The sequence below is a fragment of the Pelodiscus sinensis genome, chromosome 30 (genome assembly GCF_049634645.1).
Source record: "Pelodiscus sinensis isolate JC-2024 chromosome 30, ASM4963464v1, whole genome shotgun sequence".
Classification (NCBI taxonomy): domain Eukaryota; kingdom Metazoa; phylum Chordata; order Testudines; family Trionychidae; genus Pelodiscus; species Pelodiscus sinensis.
This window is the reverse complement of record NC_134740.1, coordinates 12,850,161-12,874,302: the sequence shown is the minus strand read 5'-3', so window position 1 is coordinate 12,874,302 and position 24,142 is coordinate 12,850,161. Positions and strand designations below refer to the sequence as shown.

Genomic DNA, 24,142 nt, shown 5'->3' with positions numbered 1-24,142 from the left:
AGGTCAACCTGGCAGGGCGAGACAGCAGTCTCACTCCGGCCATGTGGCCACCCCTCAGGGTGACCTATGGGCACCCGCAGGTCTTCCAAACCCACAGACAAAGCCCTGGGGAACCTCTCCCATTGACACTTGCTGGTCACAAGGCTCTTACTCTCATGCTACAGGAGGCTGAAAGAAACCCCCCTGTTATACACACAGCAATGGGGACTCCCTCCGTGTGGGCAGAGGCGAGACCCAGCGCTCCTGGGACGAGGTGTCTGTGGACATTCCCACTGGAGCAAAGAACATCGACAGGCACGACTCTGCCATAGACGGAGTCATCTCCACTTGAGCAAGCTGGATTCTCCACAACCCAACCCAGCCGGGATACTCAAGGTGCTCAGATGGAGAGGAGACCGGGTCTAGAACCAGGCTTCTGGACTTTTGGGCTCTGAGCTCCTCTCTACACCAGCCTGAGCCCCCCAACTCAGGACTTTTCCCAGCATACACCCAGCTCCCATATCCACGTGACACAGCTCCACTCAAGTGCACCTGAAGAAGTGGGTTGTGCCCACGAAAACTCATGATTCTAAGGTGCCACAGGACCACTAGTTGTTTTTAAAGCTACAGACTCACACGGTGACTCCTCTGAGACTTTTTTACAGACACAGTTTGAGATTTTCACTCAAAAATGTGGCCTTGTAGCCAAGAAAGCACATTGGGGTGCATCAGGAGGAGCATTGCTAGCAGATCTAGGGAAGTGATGATTCCACTTTATTCGGCTCTGGGGAGGCCACATCTGCAGTATTGTGTCCAGTTCTGGGCCCCCCACTACAGAAAGGATGTGGACGCATTGGAGACAGTCCAGTGAACCGCAACCAAGAGGATGAGGGGGTTGAAGCACAGGCCCTACAAGGCAAAGCTGAGGGATTTGGGCTTGTTTCATCTGCAGAAGAGAAGAGTGAGGGGGGATTTGAGAGCAGCCTTCAACTCCCTGAAGGGGGGCTTAAAGGAGAATGGAGAGAGGCTGTTCTTAGTGGTGACAGATGGCAGAACAAGGAGCAATCGTGTCAAGTTGCAGTGGGGGAGATCTAGGTTGGATATTAGGACAAACTATTTCCCCAGGGGAAGCACTGGGAAGGGTTCCCTAGGGAAGGAGGTGGAATCTCCATTCCTAGAGGTGTGTAAGTCCCAGCTTGACCAAGCCCTGGCTGGGATGATTGAGTTGGGGTTGGTCCTGCTTTGGGCAGGGGGCTGGACTCGGTGCCTCCTGCAGTCTCTGACAGCCCTGGGATTCTCTGATTCCATGATTCTATCATTTTGTAGAATCACATCCCACCCAGGTACACAAGCAAACAATCACCTGACACCCGCCATACCCCTAGCAGACTTTTTTCCCCTTAAAGACCCAGACAGCTCGTCAAGTCCACTCTGGATGTCAATGGGGCTTTTATGCGGAAGTTGCTCAGATAGCATGAGGATGGGCAGCAGGAGAAAACCTAAGGCAGAGACATACATGGACAGATTCCAATCGTATTTACAGGAGTGTAAACCTACAGTCACTCCTCTGAATTGAGTTTGTCTGCATTTCAGACAGCGTAAACACCCCTTTCCTGCTGAGAGATGGCCAAGCATGTTCTCACAGAGCCAGGAATGTCACCTATTGATTATGTCGATATACAAACACAAAGTGAAATCACCGTCAGAGAGACATCGACTTTTTATTCTTAGGGAACAACCTCCACCTAGTCAGTTTTCTCAGGGAAGCTTTGAGCTCCTTGTTCCTCATGCTGTAGATGACTGGGTTCAGCATGGGCGGTACCACGGAATAGGCAACAGCCGAAATGAGGTCCAGACGCGAGATTGAGCTGGAAATCGGTTTCAGGTAGGAGAAGGACCCAGTGCCAATTAGAACAGACATCACGATGAGGTGGGGGAGGCAGGTGGAGAAGGCTTTACGCCGACCCTGCTCCGAGGGGATTCTCAGCACCGCTTTGAAGATCTGAACGTAGGACACAAAGGTGAACACAAGACAGATGAGCAACAGGCAGATACTAAGGACAATGAGTCCATTTTCAGTGCGGTAGGAATCAGAGCAGGCCAGCTTGAGGAGTCGGGGGATTTCACAGAAGAACTGGTCCACCACATGACCGTGGCAGAAGGACATGGTGTAAATGTTCCCGGTGTGCAGTGTGGAGTTGAGAACGCCACCAACCCACACGCTGGTGGCCATTTGGACACAAGCTCTCCAGTTCATCACTCTCTCGTAGTGCAGTGGCCGGCAGATGGCCACATATCGGTCGTAGGCCATGATGGTGAGAAGGAAAACATCTGCTCCCACCGAGAAGAGGAGGAAAAACACCTGCGTGACGCAGCCCGAGTAAGAAATCAGGGTGGTGTTGCTGAGGGAATTGGCCATGGATTTGGGGACAACAGACGAGATGCAGCCAATGTCGAGAACAGCCAGGTTCGCCAGGAAGAAGTACATGGGGGTGTGAAGACGATGGTCGAGGACGATGGCTGTGACAGTGAGAAGATTCCCCATCAGGGCAGCCAGGTAAAGCACCAGAAACACCACAAAGTGCAGAATCTGCAGCTCCCGGATGTTAGAGAATCCCAGGAGAAGGAACTCGGTCACGGTGGTGTGGTTGGACATTTTCTTCTCAGCACAACGTGTCCGACCTGTGGAGGGAAGAAGGGCAGTGGCAGAGGGAACGGCCTCAATTCCCACTGTGACGTAGTGGGGGTACCTTGCTGGTTGCTATGCTGGGCAGTGGGTTGTGAGTGACCTCCACTGGCTGCTGTCTGCAGTACGGCCCAGCAGGGCAGGGGATGAGTCATTATGCAAGGGGGCTTCGAACCTGTCTGACGAGTTATCTCCCAGGGAGCGGAACAATGGGAAGAAGGCAGGGTCAGGGCTGGAAGTGAGTGAGGTAGTTTCTGTCTGGGAGCATGGAGGAGACAGCCTAGGGAAAGGAGCTGGAATTTAGGGGCCCAGCCTCCCCCCAGCTCAAGGGGGGCTGAGGCATCCTAGGCCTGCCCTGTAACCAGATTAAATCTGTGCTGGGCTGTATCCTGGAGAAGCAATAAACACATCTATTCTACTGGCTGGTGGAGTCTGTTTGTGCCATTACGGGGGTGCAGGAGATGGGAAAACCCCAATGCGCCGTCACACCCCTCATGACAATAACCCCCCTGATATGACTATAAAGCAGCATAGTTTTAATTGTATCCATTGATCAGGAGAAACAATCATAGAACACTAGCACTGGAAGGGACCGCACAGTTGTGTCACATCTCTCTGTGAGAGGTGAGCGGGCCCAGGCTCTGCCACTGACATGCTGTGTGACCTTGGTCCAGTCACTGCCCCACTCGGTGCCTCAGTTTCCCCTCCCGCTCGCCCTCCCTGTGCCTTCGCGGCTTGGGCCATGAGCTTCTTGGAAGCTTCTTGGCTTATTATGGGTACGCTCTGAGGGCCTAGTTACAGTGCTTGCGCTTAGCCATATGGCACAAGACAAAGAGAAACGGGTTCCAGTCCCATAGACGTACTCCATATCCATCTATCCTCCATGTAATCAATGCAATCCATCTATCCTCCATCGAATTAAACATTGAATCATAGAACACTACAGTTGGAAGAGACCTCAGGAGCTCACCTAGTCCAATGCCCTGCGCAAGGCAGGACCAATCCCAACTCAATCATCCCATCCAGGGCTTTGTCATGTCAGGCCTAAAAAACCTATAAGGAAAGAGGTGTACATGACTTACGAGGACAGGCTGGCGGATTTGGGCTCATTTAGTTTGCAGAAGGGAAGAGTGAGGGGGATTTGAGAGCAGCTTGCAACTTCCTGAAGGGGGGTTCCTAGGAAGCTGGAGAGAGGCTGTTCTCAGTGGGGGCAGATGGCAGAATGAGGAGCAATGGTCTTACATTGCCATGGTGGAGGTCTAAGTTGGGTATTAGGAAAAATGATTTCCCTAGACGGGTGTGGAAGCACTGGGATGGGTTCCCTAGGAAGAGGGAGGAATCTCCATCCCTAGAGGTTTTGAAGTCCTGGTTTGACCAAGCCCTGGCTGGGATGATTTAGTTGGGATTGGTCCTGCTTTGGGCCGGGGGTTGGACTCCGTGACCTCCTGAGGTCTCTTCCCACCCCATGATTCTGAGTTCAGGAGCCACATAACAAAGCTTCAGAGGGGAATCAAATCAGAATCAGAGATGTCTTTTTACTAATGAGAGATTCATTGGGAATGAGCAGGAACAATACAAAATGTTAGTAAATAAACCCAAGTAGGACATACTTGGCATCACAGAGGCTTGGTGGGAAAATACACATAGAATCATAGAACACTAGAACTGGAAGGGACCTTGAGAGGTCATCGAGTCCCGTCTCCTGCCCTCATGGCAGGACCCAGTACCGTCTAGACCAGTGTTTCTCAACCTTTTTTTATAAAGTACCCCTTTTTCAAAAAAAAATTATAGATACCCCCAGTACCTACAGTTTTCAGACACTCAAGTTTTTTTCTACCATTGCAACACATTTGTTTAAACAACTTAATTGTAGCCGGGCGGGCAATGAAATGTTTGGATGTAAAAACAACAAAAATTAAAAAGCTCTGTAAAACTTAAAACAAAAATTCAGTTTTCTCCAAATTTCAGTTGTGTTGACGTACCCCCTAGACTTCTCCCGAGTACCGCTGAGTGTACTCATACCACTGGTTGAGAAAAACTGGTCTAGACCATCCCTGACGGGTGTCTATCCAACCTGCTCTTAAATATCTCTAGAGATGGCGAATCCACAACCTCCCTGGGCAATTTATTTCAGTGTTTAACCACCCTGACAGGCAGGAAGTTTTTCCAAATGTCCAACCTAAACCTCCCTTGCTGCAGTTTAAGCCCATTGCTTCTTGTCCTATATCAGAAGCCAAGGAGAACAATTTTTCCCCTCCTCCTTGTGACACACTTTGTGACACATGACTGGAATATTTCTACAGAAATGAACAGCTTGCTGAGGAAGGACAGTCAGGGGGAAAAGGGAGGAGATGTTACCTTTTTATTGAAAATATATACACTAGTCCTGATGTTGAGATAGGCATAGAAAACAGACTTGTCAAACGTCTCTGGGGAAGTGTTAAAGAGGAAAACCAAACAAACAAACCTACAATGTCATGGTAAGGGTCTACTGCAGACCATGTTACCAGGAAGGTGAATATGGCTTTTTTTAAACAACTACAAAAATTATCCAAAGCACAGGACATGGGGTTGACGGGGGCCTTCAACTACCCAGACATTGGTTGGGAAAATCACACAGCAAGTCACAAACTATTCGAGAAGTTTTTGGAAGGCATTGGAGACTATTGTCCTTCAGAAAGTGGAGGAGGCGACTGGGGGGGAAGCTGTTCTAGATTTGATTTTCACAAATAAGGACAAACTGGTTGAGAATTTGAAAGAGGAAGGCCTGAGGGCAAAAGGGATCGTGAAATAGTAGAGTTCTTAATTCTAAGGAACAGTAGAAGGGAGAAGAGCAATATAAAAGACAAGGGATTTCAAGAGGGCAAACTTTAGCAAACTCCGAAAGTAGGTAGATATGACCCATGGAAAAGCAACTTGAAAAGGAAAAAACTATTGAAGACAGTTTGCAAAGCTTTTTTTTTCTTTTAAGAGATGTTATTAAGGGTGCAAGGGCAAAGTATTCCAATGCATAGAAAAGATATGAAGTCTGGTGAGCAATCATCCTGGCTCAATCGAGTGATCTAAATTTTTTTTAAAAAAGTCCTTCAGAAACTAGAGAAATAGAACCTAGATGGGGCTACTATAAGGTGGGTGCATAATCAGAGGGCTAACCATTCCCAGAGAGTAGTTATCCATGGTCCAGAATCATGTTGGAAGGGTGTAACAAGTGAGTTTCCACAGGATGAAATTCAATAAGGACGAATGCAAAGTACTCCCCTTGGGATGGAACAACCATTTGCACGCGCACGCACACACACACAATGGGAAGTAACATTCCACGGGGTCATAGTGGATCACAAGTTTGCCAAAAAAGCAAATGTCATTCTCGGATATATTTGCAGGCATTTTGTAACTAAAACACAAAAAGTCATTCTTCCACTCCACTCTGCACTGATTAGTCGTCAGCTGGAGTATTTGTGTCTAGTTCTGTGCACCACATTTCAGGAAAGATGTGGAAACATTGGAGAAGGTCCAGAGAAGAGAAACAAAAATGATTAAATAAGAATGGCCAGACTGAGTCATACCAAAGGTCCATCTAGCCCAGTATCCTGTCTGCCGACAGTGGTCAATGGTAGATGCTCCAGAGGGGGCTTAACACAACAGGTAATAATAACATGATCCCTCTCCTTTCACCGATTTCCAGACAAACAGAGGCTAGGGACACCATTCCTACCCATCCTGGCTAATAGCCATTGATGGACCTAACCTCAATGAATCTATCTAGCTCTTTTTTGAACCCTGTTCAAGTCCTAGTATTCACAACATCTTCTGGCAAGGAGTTCCACAGGTTGACTGTCTGCTGAGTGAAGAAAAACTTCCTTTTGTTTGTTTGAAATCTGCTGCCTATTCATTTCATTTAGTGACCCCCTCGTTCTTATGTTGCGGGAATAAATAAATCACTTTTCCTTATTCACTTTTTCCACACCAGTCATGATTTTATAGACCTGTATCCTATCCCCCCTTGTCTCCTCTTTTCTAAACTGAAAACTCCAACTATTTTTAATCTTTCTTCATACGGGACCTGTTCCAAACCCTCTAACTTTTTTGTTGCCCTTTTCTGAACCTTTTCAAATGTCTAGAAAACATGACCTATAAGGGAGACTGAAAGAACTGAGGTTGCTTAGTCTGAAAAGAGAAGACTGAGAGGGGACATGATAGAAGCTTTCAAGTACCTGAAAAGAGGAGGGAGAAAAAATGTTCTCCTTGGCCTCTGAGGATAGAAGAAGCAATGGGCTGAAACTGCAGCTAGGGAGGTTTAGGTTGGACATTAGGAAAAAACTTCCTACTTGTCTGGGTGGTGAAACACTGGAATAAATTGCCCAGGGAGGTTGTGGAATCTCCATCACTGGAGATATTTAAGAGCAGGTTAGACAGACATCTATCGGAGCTGGTATAGATGGTGCTTGGTCCTGCCGCGAGGGCAGGGGACTGGACTTGATGAGATCTCAAGGCTCCTTCTAGTTGTATGATTCTATGCATTTTTAGCTGAACAGTTTTAGTTACCTAAAACTTAAAAAGGGGGCATATGGGTTTGGAGTTTTGAAGAAAAGTTTAAATTTGTCATGGGAAGAATTCTTTTTCTGACCATCTCTAGTTGAAACTTAATAGCAAACTTCTTAGGGTATGTCTACACTAGCCACCCTAGTTCGAACTAGGGTGGCTAATGTAGTCATTCCAACTTGCAAATGAAGCCTGGGATTTAAATATCCCAGGCTTTATTCGCATGTTCCCGGGAGCCGCCATTTTTAGATGTCCCATAGTTCAAACTACCTGCCCGCGGCTACACGTGGCACAGGCTAGGTATTTCTAATTAAAGCTCCTAATTCGAACTACCGTTACTCCTCATTGCAGGAGGAGTAATGGTAGTTCGAATTAGGAGCTTTAATTCGAACTACCTAGCCCGTGCCGCCTGTAGCCGCGGACAGGTAGTTCGAACTACGGGGCATTTAAAAATGGCGGCGCCCAGGAACATGCAAATAAAGCCTGGGATATTTAAATCCTGGGCTTCATTTGCAAGTTCGAATGACTACATTAGCCATCCTAGTCCGAACTGCCAATCCCATTAAGTGCCTGTCAGCTGCGTTAGGAGCCTAAACCCCTTGGGTAATCCTAGTCCTGAGTGTATCTTGTCCTCTTCCAAAGACTGGTGTTCTTGTGAGTTTGAGAACTGTTAGGGCTGGGATCAGCAAAGGAGCTGAACACGTGTACATCTTGGGGGTATAACTCCCCTAGACTGGCTGAGCAGGGAAACCCACCCCCCCACCTCCAGGAACCGCCCGGTGGGGAGAGAGTTGGAATTCCAGCCCTTTGGGGCTTCCAGAGCCGGGTTCCACGGCAGTTACACTGAGAGACAGAGAGAGCCGGGGGGCGGGGACCCCAAAACCCCTCTCATGATTGGGAGCAGAGATCTCACAGACTCAAATACTTGTCTCCATCCGCTTTTTCCAAATAATGTCTGTTTTTAAATACTTCTCTTTTTAACCTAGCTATACACTTCTAGCTCTGCCTCTGTTTCAATGACATCTACACGAAATACATGTGAGCTGGCATCTGTCATTTTATTTCTCCTCTCATTATTTGTATTGCATTTTATATCATGTTATCATTGTCCTGCTAGTTTGTGTGTTATTTTACCTTTGCTCTCGAAGTACTTCCCTGCAATTTGTTCGCATTATTATTTTACTCTACACTTTAAAATATAGGTCTACATTTTATTTTCGTTTTAGACTCTTGGGCAACCTTGATTTCGGGTCCTTCCCTTGTAATAGTTTGGAGGCCCAGAAACCTGTGTCCCCACCTCACAGTCCTGGCTCGCGCCAGGTCTCTGACTCCCGCCATCCCCTACTCACTGAGTCTCATCCCGTGACCTCAGGTGGGGGTTGGTTCATGCACTGGGGACAAAAGACTGAGCAGCATTTTCAGCTCACTCAGCATAACCATCTGCCAGGGCGTGAACCATCTAAGGAGAAAGGGAGGCCTAAAAGGGGGGTTCAGAGCAGCACCAAGCCCCCACAGGACCTCTGGCCTCCAGCCCTACAAGGCTATTCAGAGTCAGTGAAGGACATGTGCTCCTCCGTGGCTTTCCACCTGTCTGGAAGCAGAGATCTGGCACTGAGGAACACTGCGCACAGTGACAGGCAAAGACCAAGCATCCTGTTTCTAATGAACAGTCCTGTAGTCAAGCCTCTGCCAGGCGTCCTGCCTTTAAAATTGGTTAACTGTCCCCTGGTTTTTCTGGTCCCGGATGATCAGTCCCTGGTGTCCTGTATCTACCGTAGGAAAAGTGGTCACCTCTGGGGGTTTTTTTTTGGGGGGGGGGGGAGGGAATCATGGTTGGGGGCAAGGATATGTGTGTGGGAGGTTTGCAAGACACAGGGAAGGGGGAAATGAGTGGGTAGGGCACAGAGGGGTGTCTGGGAGATCATAAGAATGGAAGTGGGGTGAGGAGGAGTTCAGGGTAGAGGGCTAGACATGGGGGGGAGGCAGGGGGAGGGACTACAAGGCTGGTAGCAAGGTGATTTCTGGCCATCAGATCAACTTCAAGGATTCAAGGCTTGGGAGAAGGGGTTGACTTGGTGTCCTCAAAGCAAACTGGCCACCAGGCCAACCTCCTTGGAAGCTACAGGTTTACCTGATGTCCTGAAAGCAGGTTGAACACCAGGTCAACCCCATTCAACCCCATTGGTTTACCTGGTTTCCTGTAAGTAAGGTGGCCACCAGGTCAACCTCTTTGGATTCCAACAGTTTCCTTGGTGCCCTTAAAGGAACCTGCCTTCAGATCAACCCATTTGGACTGTATGGGTTTACCTAGCGTTCTGAAATGCAATTGGCCATCAGATCAACTCTTCAGGTTTTTATGGGTTTACTTGGAGTCCTTGAAGGAAGCTGGACACCAGATCAACCTGTGCAGATCCAGGAATTTGTCTGGAAACAAAACTGGCCACCAGGTCAACCTCATTGAAACCTACTGATTAACCTGGTGTCTTGAAAGCAAACTGGCTAACAGGTCAACCCTATTGCATCCTATGGATTTACCTGGTGACCTGAAAGGAAGCTGGCCATCAGGTCAACCGCATATAAAATATTGTTTTGTTGTATTTTTCTCCTTTTTAAAAAAATGTCTAATTTTTACCTTTTCATATATTTAATTTCACTCATATTCCTTCCTTTATTTTGTTGTTGTATATGTATTTTTCATTTGTGCATCTATAATTTTCATTTTCCTGTAATTATTTTTATGATATTTGATTTCATATTATCATTCCTGTGTTATCGGTGTTATTTTATTTTTAATTTTTAGAACTTGTGTGCAATTTGTTTGTTACTGTTGTTAATTTACCAAATATTTTTAAGTTTAGTTGTACATTTATTTTATTTTTAGACTCTTGGCCAGCTTTCATTCTAGGACCTTTTCCTCTAATAGTTTTGAGATGGAGAAACCAGGCCTGTGTCCATCTTCTGGACTATATGGAGGTGTAGCAGTAGGTGCAGCCTTTGGAGTTCAAAGATTTACTTGGAATTCTGAAATGAAGCTGGCCATCAGGCCAACTCCTTTAGACTCTAAGGGTATGAGTAAACTACCTCCCTTTTTCGATCAAGGGATGTAAATTAGACATATCGAAATTGTAAATAAAGTTGGGATTTGAATTTCCTGGAGTTCATTTACATAATGGTGGCCAAGGTTTTTTTTGTCGAAAAGCTGATTTTCAAAAAAACCCTGCAGTTATGACGGGACATTTTTGATAGAAATGCCCCATTTCTTCAGATCCTGTTTTCCCAGGAAAAGATATGCTAATGAGGGATTCATTTGCATGAGTCGCAGTCTCATTTGCATATTTTCTGCTGATCTATTTTTGCCTTGGGGGTTTTGTGCAAAAACAAGCAGTGGACATTTTCTTTTTGTCTAAAATCACCATTTCCTGCCAGATCCGTATGCCCTAAAACAGGAGGTTTACTGATCTGGCGGGAAAAGAGGTTTATGTGCAAAAACCCCAAGGCAGAAACAGATCAGAAGTAAATATGTAAATTGGATAGCAACTCCTTCATTAGCATATTTTTTCCTGAGAAAGCTCCTAGTGTAGACATAGCTTTTCTGAGGAGTAAAGGATCTGTTAAAATGGGGCATTTCTGTTGAAAATGCCCCCATTAACCGTGTTTTTTTCCCGAAAATCTGCTTTTTGAAAAAAATCCGTGGCCGCCATTATATAAATGAAGTGTGGGAAATTCAAATCCCAGCTTCATTTACAATTTCAATACGTCTAACTTCCATCCCTTTATTGAAAAAGGGATGTTGTTGAGACGTACCCTGAGGCTATATCTACACTACGAGTTTTCTCAGCAAAAAATATGCTAATGAGGGACTCCGTTGCATGAGATGATCTCATTTGCATATTTTCTTCCCATGTGTTTTTGTGCTGGGGTGTTTGCACAAAAACAAACAGTGTGGATGTCTTCTTTTTGTGCAAAACCCCTTTCTCCTGCCAGATCTTTGTGCTCCAAAAAAGGAGGTTTACCAATCTGGTGGGAAAAGGGGGTTTTGTGCAAAAAGAAAATGAACACACTTCTTGTTTTTTCACAAAAACCCTAGCAAAAGAACGGATCCACAGAAAATATGCAAATGAGATTGTGACTCATGCAAATGAGTCCTTCATTAGCATAGGTTTTGACAAGAAAATTCATAGTGTAGACATAGCCTATGAGTTTACCTGCCGTGCTAAGATGAAACTTGCCATCAGGTCAACCCCATTAGACTCTATAGGTTTACCTGGTGTCCTGAAAGCAAGCCGGTCACCAGGTCAACACTTTGAGATCCTTGGGTCAATCTCTAGGATTCCAGGTAGGGGGAAGAATTGAGTTGGTGTCCTGAAATAAAAACGGACACCAGGTCAACTCCATTCAAAACTATTGATTTATCAAAGGGCCTAAAATTAAGGTGGCCACCAGATCAACCCTTTTGGATTCCAAGGGTTTTCTAGTTGACCTTAAAGGAAGCTGGCCATCAGGTCAACCAAGTAGGATTCTTTTGGTTTACCTGGTGGCTTCAAGTGAGGCTGGCCAGCAGGTCAACCACTTAGCCTCTATGGGGTTTACCTGGTCTCCTGAAAGGAAGCTAACTATCAGGCCATCCCCTTTGCATTCTCTGGGTTTTCCTGGGGTCTGGAAGCAAGTGGGTCAGCAGGTCAATCCCACTGAAGTTTACAGGTTTACCAGGTGTCCTAAAAGCAAACTGGCCACCAGGTAAACTATATCTGATCCTTTTGGTTGACCAAGTGAACTGAAAGCAAACCAGGTTCTTGGCCAAACGTATGGCATACCATGGGTTTAGCTGCGGCACTCAAAGCCACCAGGTCAACCCAACAGGGTGAGACAGCAGTCTCACTCCGGCCATACGGCCACCCCAGCCTAGGAGCGAGGGGCAGGCACCCTCAGGACTTCCAAACCCACAGACAAAGCCCTGGGGAACCTCTCCCATTTATACTTGCTGGTCACAAGGCTCTTGCTCTACAGGAGGTTGACGGAAACCCCCGTTATACACACAGCAATGAGGACTCCCTCCGTGTGGGCAGAGGCGAGACCCAGCCTTCCCGGGATGAGGTGTCTGTGGACGTTCCCACCAGAGCAAAGAACGTCAGCAGGCGCAACTCTGCCATAGACGGAGTCATCTCCACTTGAGCAAGCTGGATTCCTCCGCAGCCTCAGACACCCCTTAACGTCAGTGGATGGTGACCTGACTCTGAGACACACCCCGGACAGAGGAGAAAGATGGGGTGTCCCTCGACTGGGCCCCCCGGGGCGAGATTCAGCCCAGCCATGGCGGATTACACAAGGTACTTAGGTGAAGAGGGGACTGGGGGAAGAGCCAGGCTGAAGGGCTTCTGGGCTCTGATTCCCCCCTTTGCACCAGCCTGAGACCCTCAACTCAGGACGTTTCCCAGCATGTAACCTGCCAATATAACCATGTGACACAGCTCCGGGCCAAGCCGTCAGAATGAGGGGAGGGAAAAGGACAGCCCTGCCTCTGCCCAGGCTGGGCAGGGAATCCCCCCAGCCTTCTGGAACTCTCCTGTGGGGAGAGAGCTGGAATTCCAGCCCTTTGGGACTTCCAGAGCCTGGTTCCACGGCAGTTACTCAGAGGGCCAGAGTGAGCGGGGGAACCCCGAAACCCCTCTCGTGTGATTAGGAACAAAGATCCCATGGATTCTCTCCCAGCAAATTTCAGAATAAAACATTTGGTCTGCCTGCTTTATTCTCTCTCCCTCTTTTTTTTAATGTCTGTTTTAAAATATTTATATTTTTTACCTTTTCATTTATCAAATTTCACTCATATGCCTTCCTTGATTTTTTGGTTGTACACATATTTTTCATTTGTGCAAGTATCTATAATTTTATTTTCCTCTTATTATTTTTATTATATTTGATATTTTATTGTCTTTGCTGTTACGATGTGTGTTGTTTTATATTTAATTTTTAGTACTTGTTTGCAATTTGTTTCTTACTATTGTTAATTTACAATATACTTTAAGTTTATTTGTACATTTATTTTATTATTTTATTTTATTTGTAGACTCTTGGCCAGCTTTTATTCTGGAACCTTTTCCTCTAATAGTTTTGAGACTGAGAAACAAGGCCTGTGTGCATCCTCCAAACTGAAGGGAGGTGCAGTTGTAGATGCAACATTTGAATTTAAAGGATTTAATTGAACTTCATGAAATGAAGCTCGCCTTCAGCTCAAACCCTTTAGAATCCATGGTTTTACCTGCTGTCCCGAAAGGAAGTTGGCCATTAGGTCAACCCATGAGATTCTATGGGTTTACCTGGTCTCCTGAAAGCAGATAGGCTACCAGGCCAATCCTTTGGGAACCTTGTGTCAACCTCTAGGAATCAAGGATGGGGTAGAGGTTGAGTTGGTGTCTTGAAATAAAGGTGGACACCAGATCAATCCTATTGAACATCTTGGTTTACTGGAGAGCCTGAAATCAAGGAGCCTCCACGTAAACTCCTTTGGATTCCAAGGGTTTACTGGTTGTGCATAAAGGAAGCTGGCCATCATGTCAACCCAGTAGGATCCTATAGGTTTACCTGGTGGCTTCAAATGAAGCTGGCCAGCAGGTCAACCTCTTAGCTTCTATGGGGTTTACCTGGTCTCCTGAAAGGAAACTGACAATCAGGTCAGCCCCTTTGCATTCTCCGGGTTTTCCTGATGTCTGGAAGCAAGCTGGTCAGCAGGTCAACCCCACTGAAGTCTATTGGTTTAAGAGGTGTCCGAAAAGAAAACTGACCACCAGGTAAACCACATTGGAGCCTTTTGGTTTTCCTGGTGTCTCAAAAGCAAACCAGGTTCCAGGCCAAACGTATGGCACAGCATGGATTTAACTGTTGTACTCAAAGTCACCAGGTCAACCCTGCAGGGTGAGAGAGTATTCTGACTCCGGCCGCGCGGCCACCCCAGCCTAGAAGTGAGGGGCAGGCGCCCTCAGGACTTCCAAACCCACAGACAAAGCCCTGGGGAACCTCTCCCATTGACACTTGCTGGTCACAAGGCTCTTGCTCTTGCTGAAGGAAACCCCCCTGTTATACACACAGCAACGAGGACTCCCTCCATGTGGGCAGAGGCGAGACCCAGCGCTGCAGGGACAAGGTGTCTGTGGACATTCCGGCTGGAGCAAAGAACGTCGGCAGGCGCGACTCTGCCATAGAGGGAGTCATCACCACTTGAGCAAGCTGGATTCTCCGCAACCTCAGATACCCCATAACGCCAGTGGACGTGACCCTGACTCTGTGAGAGACCCCAGACAGAGAGAGATGGGGTGTCTTCCAACTGGGCACCCTGGGGTGAGATTCAGCCTAGCCATGGTGGGATACACAAGGTAGTAGGTGGAGAAGGGATTGGGGGGAGAGCCAGGCTAAAGGGCTTCTGGGCTTTGATCCCCTCTCGGCACCAGCCAATGCCCCCCAACTCAGGGACTTTTCCCAGCATGCAAGCAGCCCCCATCTTTAAGCCCCCTGCCTGAGCCCTCCATCTTTCAGGACACCTGCCATCCCCTGCCCTAGTTCCTGCAACCCCAATCTCTGCCCTATGGTCTCCAGACACACAACCTGCGCTCTGAGTCACCCCCACCTCTATATTCCCCGCCTTGGACAATCATGCCAATGAAGTGCACACATTTTCCATTTAATTAAAAAAAGACCCCAAAACTTTACTCCGGTTAAGGACCTGAGCTACGCCCGGTATATCTGCTAAGACATCTAGTCCCTTTTGCAAAATTTGACCATTGTTTCATGGATTCTTCCTCATGACCAATTTTAAAATCCAGATAGGACTTTTTTTCCCTAGAAAGGTCTTCCCTCAGTCAAGGAAATTTTATTTGGGCAAAGATAAAGGACCTATGGTGTGCAGGAGCTCAGAGAAGAAAGCCTTTTTAGTTGAGCAGAAAGGGATCTAGGAGTTATAGTGGACCAAAAGCTGAATATAAGTCAGCAGTGTGATGCTGTTGCAAAAAAGGCCAACATGATTCTGGGATGCATTAACGGGTGTGTTGTGAGCAAGACACGAGAAGTCCTTCTTCCGCTCTACTCTGCACTGTTTAGGCCTCAGTTGGAGTATTGTGTCCAGTTCTGGGCACCCCATTTCAAGAAGAATGTGGAGAAATTGGAGAGGATCCAGAGAAGAGCCACAAGAATGATTAAAGGTCTAGAGAACATGACCTATGAAGGAAGGCTGAAAGAATTGGGTTTGTTTAGTTTAGAAAAGAGAAGATTTAGGGGGGACATGATAGCCGTTTTCAGGTATCTAAAAGGGTATCATAAGGAGGAGGAAGAAAACTTGTTCATCTTGGCCTCTGAGGATAGAACAAGAAGAAATGGGCTTAAACTGCAGCAAGGGAGGTTTAGGTTGGATATTAGGAAAAAGTTCCTAACTGTCAGGGTGGTTAAACACTGGAATAAATTGCCCAGGGAGGTTGTGGAATCTCCATCTCTGGAGATATTTAAGAGTAGATTAGATAAATGTCTATCAGTGATGGTCTAGACAGTATTTGGTCCTGCCATGAGGGCAGGGGACTGGACTCGATGACCTCTCGAGGTCCCTTCCAGTTCTAATATTCTATGATTCAATGATTCTATGAGTGCCCTAGCACCTGGCGTTGGGGTCCCCCAATGTCTCTTGTTGACACGGTTCCATCATGGATACATATTTTTATGAATTTCACTAGAGCAGAGACAGAGGATTGTAGTTCTGCTGCATTCCATGGGCCGACGCCACCAAATAGTCTGGAGACTCATTCTCACACTTCCTCTTTGTCTCTCCCTCTGGTCTAATGATGCTTGGAGTCTTCATCACAGGAGATGTCAAAGGGCACCCCTCTGCAAACTCTCCTGATGCACGTAACACTCAGCAGAGCAGTCGTAGGTTACAGCTCCCATCCCGTTGAGCAACAGAGTGACATGTATCAAGGTCTCCCCAACCCCAGAGGAGTGTCTGCATCTCAGAGTGATAAATTATGAGGGAAGGCCTTCCCCATGGCTTCACTCAGCAGAGAAGGCCAACAGCTGCGACACCAGAGTTAGGTGTCTTCCTCTAGTCTGGGTTCAGGGGCTGACATCCCAAGAGGGGTGTAGCTTAGTACATAAGCCTCTGGCATCTCCCATTGGTGGATAGGGCACCTGACATAGACTTTGAGCAGCTCAGCGATTTCCTGAAGTCTCTTTGTGACTCTAGTCCATAGTGTAGATAGGAATCAAGGGCATTACCTCAGAATTCTCCACTCATCTGCACCCTGTGTTTCATTTCACCATTTTCTTTGCTTCTCCTTACTGAATTCTCTTCTCTTGTCTTTCCCTTTGAAAACACAGCCAAGCAAGCCATGGACTTGTTTCTCCAACAGCTTCCTTTTTGTGTTGGAGACCACTTCTGGTTGGACGCTACTGCAGACCCCCAGGAGAATCACGTTGGTCTTGTTCAAAGCAAAATGGCTACACCAGGTGTAAGCCAGTGTCAAATCAGGCTCATTCGGGAGTGGATATGTTCCCTTCACATTGTCCACCCAGAAGAATGCAGGCACACAAAACATTGGTAACATCAGCGTGTAACATTTGCTGGCCAACAGCTGTTCTGCAAAGCACCAATGAAGTTGGTGATTTGAACTAGTTGACGATCATCAATGATTTCAATAATGGCATAGAGAGGACTTTTTGAAGTTTGCAGAAGATATCAAGCTGGGAGGGGTTCCAACTGCTTTGGAGAATAGAGTCATAATTCAAAATGATAAGGACAAACTGGAGAAACCGTCTGTGGTAAATAAGATGAAGTTTAATAAGGGCAAATGCAAAATGCTCCGCTTAGGAAGGAACAATCAGTCTCGCACACACAGAATGGGAAGAGACTGTCTATGAAGGAGTCCTGCAGAAAGGGATCTAGGGGTCAGAGTGGACCACAAGCTATATACGACTGTTGTAAAAAAGCAAACATGGTTCTGCGCTGGAATAACAGGAGTGTTGTGAGCAAGAGACGAGAAGTCATTCTTCTGCTCTGCTCTGCGCTGGTTAGGCCTCAGTTGGAGTACTGTGTCCAGTGCTGGGCACCGCATTTCAAGAAAGTTGTGGAGAAATTGGAAAGTGTCCAGAGAGCAGCAACAAGAATGATGAAAGGTCTAGAGAATGAGATATGAGGGAAGACTGAAAGAATTGGGCTTGTTTAGTTTGGAAAGGAGAAGATTGAGGGGGGACATGAGAGTGGTTTCCAGGTATCTAAAAGGGTGTCACAAGGAGGAGGAGAAAAATTGTTCTGCTTGGCCTCTAAGGACAGCTTATACTGCAGCAAGGGCGGTTGAGATTGCACATTAGGAAAACTTCCTGTCTGTCTGGGTGGGGAAACACTGGAATAAATTGCCCAGGGAGGTTGTGGAATCTCCATCCCTGGAGATATGTAAGAGCAGGTTGGACAGACACCTTTCAGGGATGGTCTAGATAGTGCTTGATCCTGTTGTGAGGGCAGGGGACTGGACTCGATGACCTCTCAAGGGCCCTTCCAGTTCTAGTGTTCTGGGATTCTATGTTCATGCTTATCTGGGAGCCATCAGTCTACATATGTTCTGCAGCACTGGATAGATGCTCCTAGGGGGTGTTTGGTGCTCACCAGGATAATTACCCCAGAGTAATTATCACAAACCTTCCCAGTGGAGACTGTACACACTAAGAGGGGACATGTTGTCTTTTGTCCGTAGCCATTGGATCACTGAGCAGACTGTAGCTAGTCCCAAAGAAAGTTGGGATCAAGGGAGGTAGAAGACCAACTTCTCCTTCTCTGTGACTGGCCAGATGCCGGGAGAGGAGTGCAGTTTGCATGCCCATCGCTGCCTGAGAGACTTAACGCTGAAAAGCGTAGGTGCAAAGTGAGTTTGGGGCCCCCACTGCATTTCAGCAGCTGCTGAAGGGGTGTCTCCTTTTTTACAATACCAGTGACACTTTATCCTGGCACTTAGGCATCCGAAGTATCAGGTGCCTAAATCCCTTTCTTAATACACCTTAAGGCTACTCATTTTTGAGGAATACAGGATCTGTCGAAAAATGGTTTATTTTTGACAGATCCACGTCTAGACTGCCAGGGGGGTTTCGAAAAAAAGAGCGGTGGCCATGTTTATGCTAATGAAGCACAGGATATTTAAAACCCTGCTTCATTAGCAATTTCCATGTGCTTGATTTGCATCCCTCTGTTGACAGAGGGATGCAGTTTAGACATAGCCCCCAAGTCTAAGGGCTTCCCTTCTTGTGCAGTTTCACCCTTCTCCTGTCAGCAAAGATAATCAATTTCCGCAAGGGACGGGACTGGGTTCTGTGCTGTTAGTTAGCTCTAATTTACCTCTAAATGTCTTCCAATGGCCAAGCCAACAGTGGAAGTGTTGGTGGAGTTTCTAGATCAGCCTGACCTTTCCTGGTTCATCAAATTCTCTGGTTCGGCACCGGTCAGGTCCCAAGGGTATTGAACTAGAGATGACCAACCTGTATATGCTTATGGTATTAATGTCTCAAAAGATGTTAGACTAGAGAGATCAAATAAACAGATTTTTATCATAATGGCTCATGGAGGATCAACTATAAGGCTACGTCTACACTGGCAGCTTCTTGTGGAAGAACTCTTTTGCAGAAGAGTTCTTGTGCAAAAACTCTTACACAAGAAAGCATCTACATTGCCATGTGCTTTGGCGCAAGAGATGTGCTTTTGCACCAGAGCATCCATTACAGTGTAGACGCTCTCCTCTGCAAGAAAGCTATGATGGCCATTTTAACCATAGAGACTTCTTACGCAAGAAATTCATGTTGCCTGTCTACACTGCCTTCTTCTGAAGAGTTCTTGCGCAAGAGGGCTTATTCCTCATGGGGAGAGGAATAACTCTTCTGAAAGAAGCCCCGTTTTACAATGCTATACTGTAAATTTACTTCTGGAAGAGTGCTCATGCAGTGCAGACAGCCGGCAAGTTTTAGAGGGAGAACGGCTGTTCTTCCAGAGGAAGCTTCCAGTGTAGACATAGCCTAAATGTTCTGACTCACTGAGGTTGCATGCAAGATATTTATTTACACAATAAGCAGATTTTCAGACATATTTAAACACCACATGAGATCTTTTCAGAGGCATCAGGGCAGCTAACGGTCATTGAACCACTGAGTTTTCTGATATATGAAAATCACACTTGTTAGCTAATTCTGGCCCAAAGAACCTGGTCCATCTAGTGTGCTTCAACACAGCTCCAAAGATGTTAATACAGTCCAAAGGACACCTAGTATAAATCAAGGCAACTTGTTTGAAGCTGATGCAAATCATTGGTGTTCCATGAAATGAATGGACCTCAGTAGAAATTAATGTCTACAACTATTTACTCCTCCTATAGGACTTATCCAAGAAACAGCAAGCTATGTAAGAATCTTGGGAAGACTCCTATTTCATGGCAAATGGGAAGATTTTCCTGAAGGCCACTTTGACTTCCTTATTGCGCAAGCTGTAGATTAGAGGGTTCAGGATGGGAGTCACTAGGGTGTACATGATGGCCACCATCTTGTTCTTAGCCAGGAAGTCAATGGAGGTGGGTGAGATGTAGGTGTAGATGACGGTGGAGTAGAACAAGATTACCACGAGCAGGTGAGAGGAGCAAGTGGAGAAGGCTTTCTGCTTCCCTTTGGAGCTCCGGATTTTCGGGATGGCGATGATGATGAAGCTATAGGACACGGTGGTCAGCAGAAAGTTCTCTATGGCTATGAAGATGTCCGCCAGGAACACCATGTCTTGGTTGAGGTAGGTGGAGCTGCAGGACAGCACCAGCAGAGATGGGATCTCGCAGAAGAAATGCTGGATGAGGTTGGGCCCACAGAAATCCAGACACAGCATAAGCAAGGTGTGCATCAATGAATTGCCGATACTGACAGCCCAGACGCCAATGGCTAAAGTGATGCAAACTCTCTTGGTCATGAGGTTGACATAATGCAAGGGGTGGCAGATAGCTACATAGCGGTCGCATGACATGACCGTCAGGAGCATCAGCTCCATTGCCCCAGACATAGAGAAGGCAAAGAGCTGGGCCATGCAGCCCTCGAAGGAGATGGATTTCTTCCCTCGCAGCAGGTTTTCCATCATCTTGGGCAGAACCGAGGAGCTGCACATGATGTCGACCGTGGCCAAGTTAGCGATGAAGAAGTACATAGAGGTGTGGAGAGGCGGGTGGAGGACCACAGCCACAATGATCAGGGAGTTGCCCAAGATGACAGCTGTGTAGAGGCATAGGAACAGGGCAAAGAACAGCCCCCGGTAGTGAGGATGTTCCAAGAGGCCCTGCATGACAAACTCGGTCACCCTGGTGTGGTTACCGGGTTCCATGGCTGGAGAGCTCCTTCTGCAGGAACAGAGAGGAAACCTGGTGTCAGGTATTTTCACCAGAAACTGCAGCAATATGGCCATTGAGCCATCTAGACAGAGCAAAATTGACATAGAGGTAGAGAAAGGGACTTGCAACTTCTACACATTTAATGATAGAATCACAGAATCCTGGATCTGGAAGGGACCTGGAGAGGTCCCTGAGTCTTGTCCCCTGACCTCACGGCAGGACCTAGCACCATCTAGATCATCCCTGATAGATATTTGTCCCACCCACTTTTAAATGTCTCCAGGGATGGAGATTCCACAACCTCCCTCAGCAATTTATTCTGGTGTTTAATAACCCTGACAGGCAGGAAGTTTTTCCTAATGTCCAACCTAAACCTCCCTTGCTGCAGTTTAAGCCCATTGCTTCTTGTCCTGTCCTCAGAGGCCAAGGAGAACAATTTTTCTCCCTCCTACTTGTAACATCCTTTTAGATACTTGAAAACCGCTATCATGTTCCCTCTCAGTCTTCTCCTTTCCAAACTAAACAAGACCAATTTTTTCATTCTTCTCTCATAGGTCATGTTTTCTAGACCTTTCATCATTTTTGCTGCTCTTTTCTGCATCTTCTCCAGTTTTACCACCTCTTTCTTGAAATGTGGTGCCCAGAACTGGACACAATACTCCAGCTGAGGCCTGCAATGCAATACATGAACCAACTGAAGAGGATTAAAATATGTTAGCACAAAAATCTGTCTGAATTACTGAATCTCTGTTCTCCCAGCACAGAGAAGGGAAAAATAACTTTTCAGATGTTCTCTGTCAAAGGTGCATGAAAGCTATATGTTTGGTTTACTGCCTGACAGAGGATTTTACCGTTTGACTGGAAAATCAATCCACACCCATAATCTGATAAATGACCAAGATTCCAAATTGTAGACTCATCTCGCGAAATAGACCATTTGCAAAACAGGACACCGGCAGTGACTGTAACCTACGCAACATGGATGATAGAAAAATAACAATCATTTGTAGGAAGTAACATATTCATATGTTTATAAAGAAGCAAGACGCACAATAAAAGAATTTGGACTCCCTGTAGGAAATCAGTTAAAGCTATGTTGCAGTCAACAGGGTTGAATTCAAGAGCTACGCTGTTATACAAGTTGTGTAAATGGGAGGGGAATCATGTCCTCCAAAAATTAATTTTGAAGATAAGTTACATGGCACTATGTACATTTTGCTTCTTTGGAAATATCATCTACATGATCTGATAAATATGGCTTACTGCGTTACATTTAAGTCTCTCTTCACTGTCTTCTGACTTTCGTCTTCTTTCTTCTCTACCTCTCTCGATTTTCCTCCCACTGCAGGTGCAGAGAACCTGAAATCAGGGGAGTTACTGAACAGTAAATCTGATAAAAATGAGAAAAGATTCACGACGAATAAATGGAACTAGCGGTGAGGTTTTATCAGACTGATTTTCCGTATTTCATAATGTAACAACTTTTTAAGAAAATAAATTGCCACCCTTTGGGTCACATTTGAAATTGGACTGCAAACTTTGAGGGTACAGCGAGTAGGTTGTGAAATTGTTAGTCCTTACATCAGCATTACTGTACCTCATTTCCATTGCTTCTAGGTTCACACATAATAGCATGCAAGTGAACTCCAAAGTTGTATGTGAATCTCCATCAGAATTACACTGGGCAAATTGAGATCAAAATATGGTCCAAGATTCATCAACATACCTATGAAAATGTGTGTGCTTGCAAAGTACATTTAGCCAAATTACAAAACATGAAATGACAGACATTAAATTTGGCTCAATTTCAAAAGCATATAAAAGAATTAATCACTTGATTCTTATTACATTTTACTGCCTGTTGGTGCCACGTACAATTGCAAAGGTTGAAATGTCCACTAGAAGAAATCAGAAGGAATCATTTACAAGCATGTAGTGTGAAAAAGCAAGCCAGAAAGAAAGACACAAGCAAATTAATATTCTCACCTCTCACTCAATCCTGAAGTTGAAGAGTCCAGAGTGACCTAGACAAATTGGAGGGTTGGACAAAAAGAAATCTGATGAGGTTCAACAAGGACAAGAGCAGAGTCCTGCCCTTGGCAGGGAAGAATCCCAAGCACTGTTACAGGCTGGGGACCGACTGGCTAAGCAGCAGTTCGGCAGAAAAGACCCTGGGGATTCCAGTGGATGAGAAGCTGGAGATGAGTCAACAGGGCGCCCTTGTAGCCAAGAAGTGATTATTCCCCTTTATTCGGAACTGGGGAGACTGAATCTGGACTATTGTGTCCAGTTCTGGGCCCCTCACTGTAGAAAGGATGTGGACACATTGGAGAGGGTCCTGCAAAATAAATCAGGGGCTGGAGCACATGACCTACGAGGAGAGGCTGAGGGATTTGGGCTTGCTTCATCTACAGAAGAGAAGAGCGAGGGGGGATTTCAGAGCAGCCTTCAACTCCCCAAAGGGGGGTCCAAAGAGGCTGGAGAGAGGCTGTTTTCAGTGGGGCAAGTGGCAGAAGGAGGAGCAACAGTCTCAAGTTACAGTGGGAGAGGTCTAGGCTGGATATTAGGAAAAACTCTAGGAAGGTGGGGAAGTGCTGGGATGGGTTCTCTAGGGAGGGGGTGGAATCTCTGTCCCTAGGGGTATGTCTACACTACCCCGCTAGTTCGAACTAGGAGGGTAATGTATGCATACCGCACTTGCTAATGAAGCCTGGGATTTGAATTTCCCGGGCTTCATTAGCATAAGCGGGGAGCCGCCATTTTTAAATCCCCGCTGCTTCGAACCCCGTGTAGCGCGGCTACACGGGGCTCGAACTAGGTAGTTCGGACTAGGGTCCTATTCCGAACTACCGGTACACCTCGTGAAACGGGGTTCGAAGCAGTGGGGATTTAAAAATGGCGGCTCCCCGCTTATGCTAATGAAGCCCGGGAAATTCAAATCCCGGGCTTCATTAGCAAGTGCGGTATGCATACATTACCCTCCTAGTTCGAACTAGGAGGGTAGTGTAGACATACCCTAGAGGTTTTAAGCCCTGGCTTGTCAAATTCCTGTTTGGGATGATTGAGTTGGGGCTGGTCCTGCTTTGGGTCTCTTCCAGCGCTAGGATTCTATGATTCTACATGAACTATATGTCGATTTAAACACAGTCTCTGGCAGAGATATGAGTTCTTGAAGATGATCACTCTTTATAGCTAGTAACCTTCTGCAGGGAGATCCTGTACCCCTTGTGATAGTGGAGGAAAGTTCACTTTCAAACAAGGCCTCAAAGGAGAAGAAGGCAACAGGTAAATCGGTACCAAAAAACCCACCAACCTTCTCCATCAGTGACCCTTACTCCATATTGAATCATCTGAACCAGCTCTCCCCACTGGAGTGTCTCCTCTGCCGTCAGCAATGCAATTTATTGGCCTCGTATCTGGGCACCTTGGTGTGAGTTTCCCTGTAGACACGGAACCAGGGTCCTAGAACTGTGTTGTGAGCACAATATATCCTAGAACTGGAAGGGACCTCGAGAGGTCATCGGGTCATCGAGTCCAGTCACCTGCACTCCCGGCAGGACCAAAT

General features: G+C 46.4%; 2 protein-coding genes across 2 annotated transcripts in view; both read right to left on the bottom strand.

Moving 5' to 3' along the window:
• Positions 1 to 1,681: 1,681 nt before the first annotated feature.
• The window catches only part of LOC102448380 (olfactory receptor 14A16-like), a 111,676-nt gene continuing 89,215 nt past the window's right edge, over positions 1,682 to 24,142 (bottom strand). The window contains exons 2-5 of the mRNA XM_025177777.2: positions 22,564 to 22,601; positions 21,849 to 21,936; positions 11,472 to 11,569; positions 1,682 to 2,661 (exon numbers count right to left, since the gene is read on the bottom strand). Coding sequence (XP_025033562.2) covers positions 1,682 to 2,635 — 954 coding nt within the window. The 5' untranslated portion in view covers positions 2,636 to 2,661; positions 11,472 to 11,569; positions 21,849 to 21,936; positions 22,564 to 22,601. The remainder of the gene's footprint in view (positions 2,662 to 11,471; positions 11,570 to 21,848; positions 21,937 to 22,563; positions 22,602 to 24,142) is intronic.
• LOC102448140 (olfactory receptor 13A1-like) lies at positions 19,638 to 20,570 on the bottom strand. Its single transcript, XM_006135721.2, has one exon. It carries the CDS (start codon positions 20,568 to 20,570, stop codon positions 19,638 to 19,640), a length of 933 nt encoding a protein of 310 aa, XP_006135783.2.

Bases quoted from the DNA above. Each gene is read 5' to 3' on its own strand.
- LOC102448140 (XM_006135721.2), bottom strand. From the start codon at position 20,570: ATGGAACCCGGTAACCACACCAGGGTGACCGAGTTTGTCATGCAGGGC.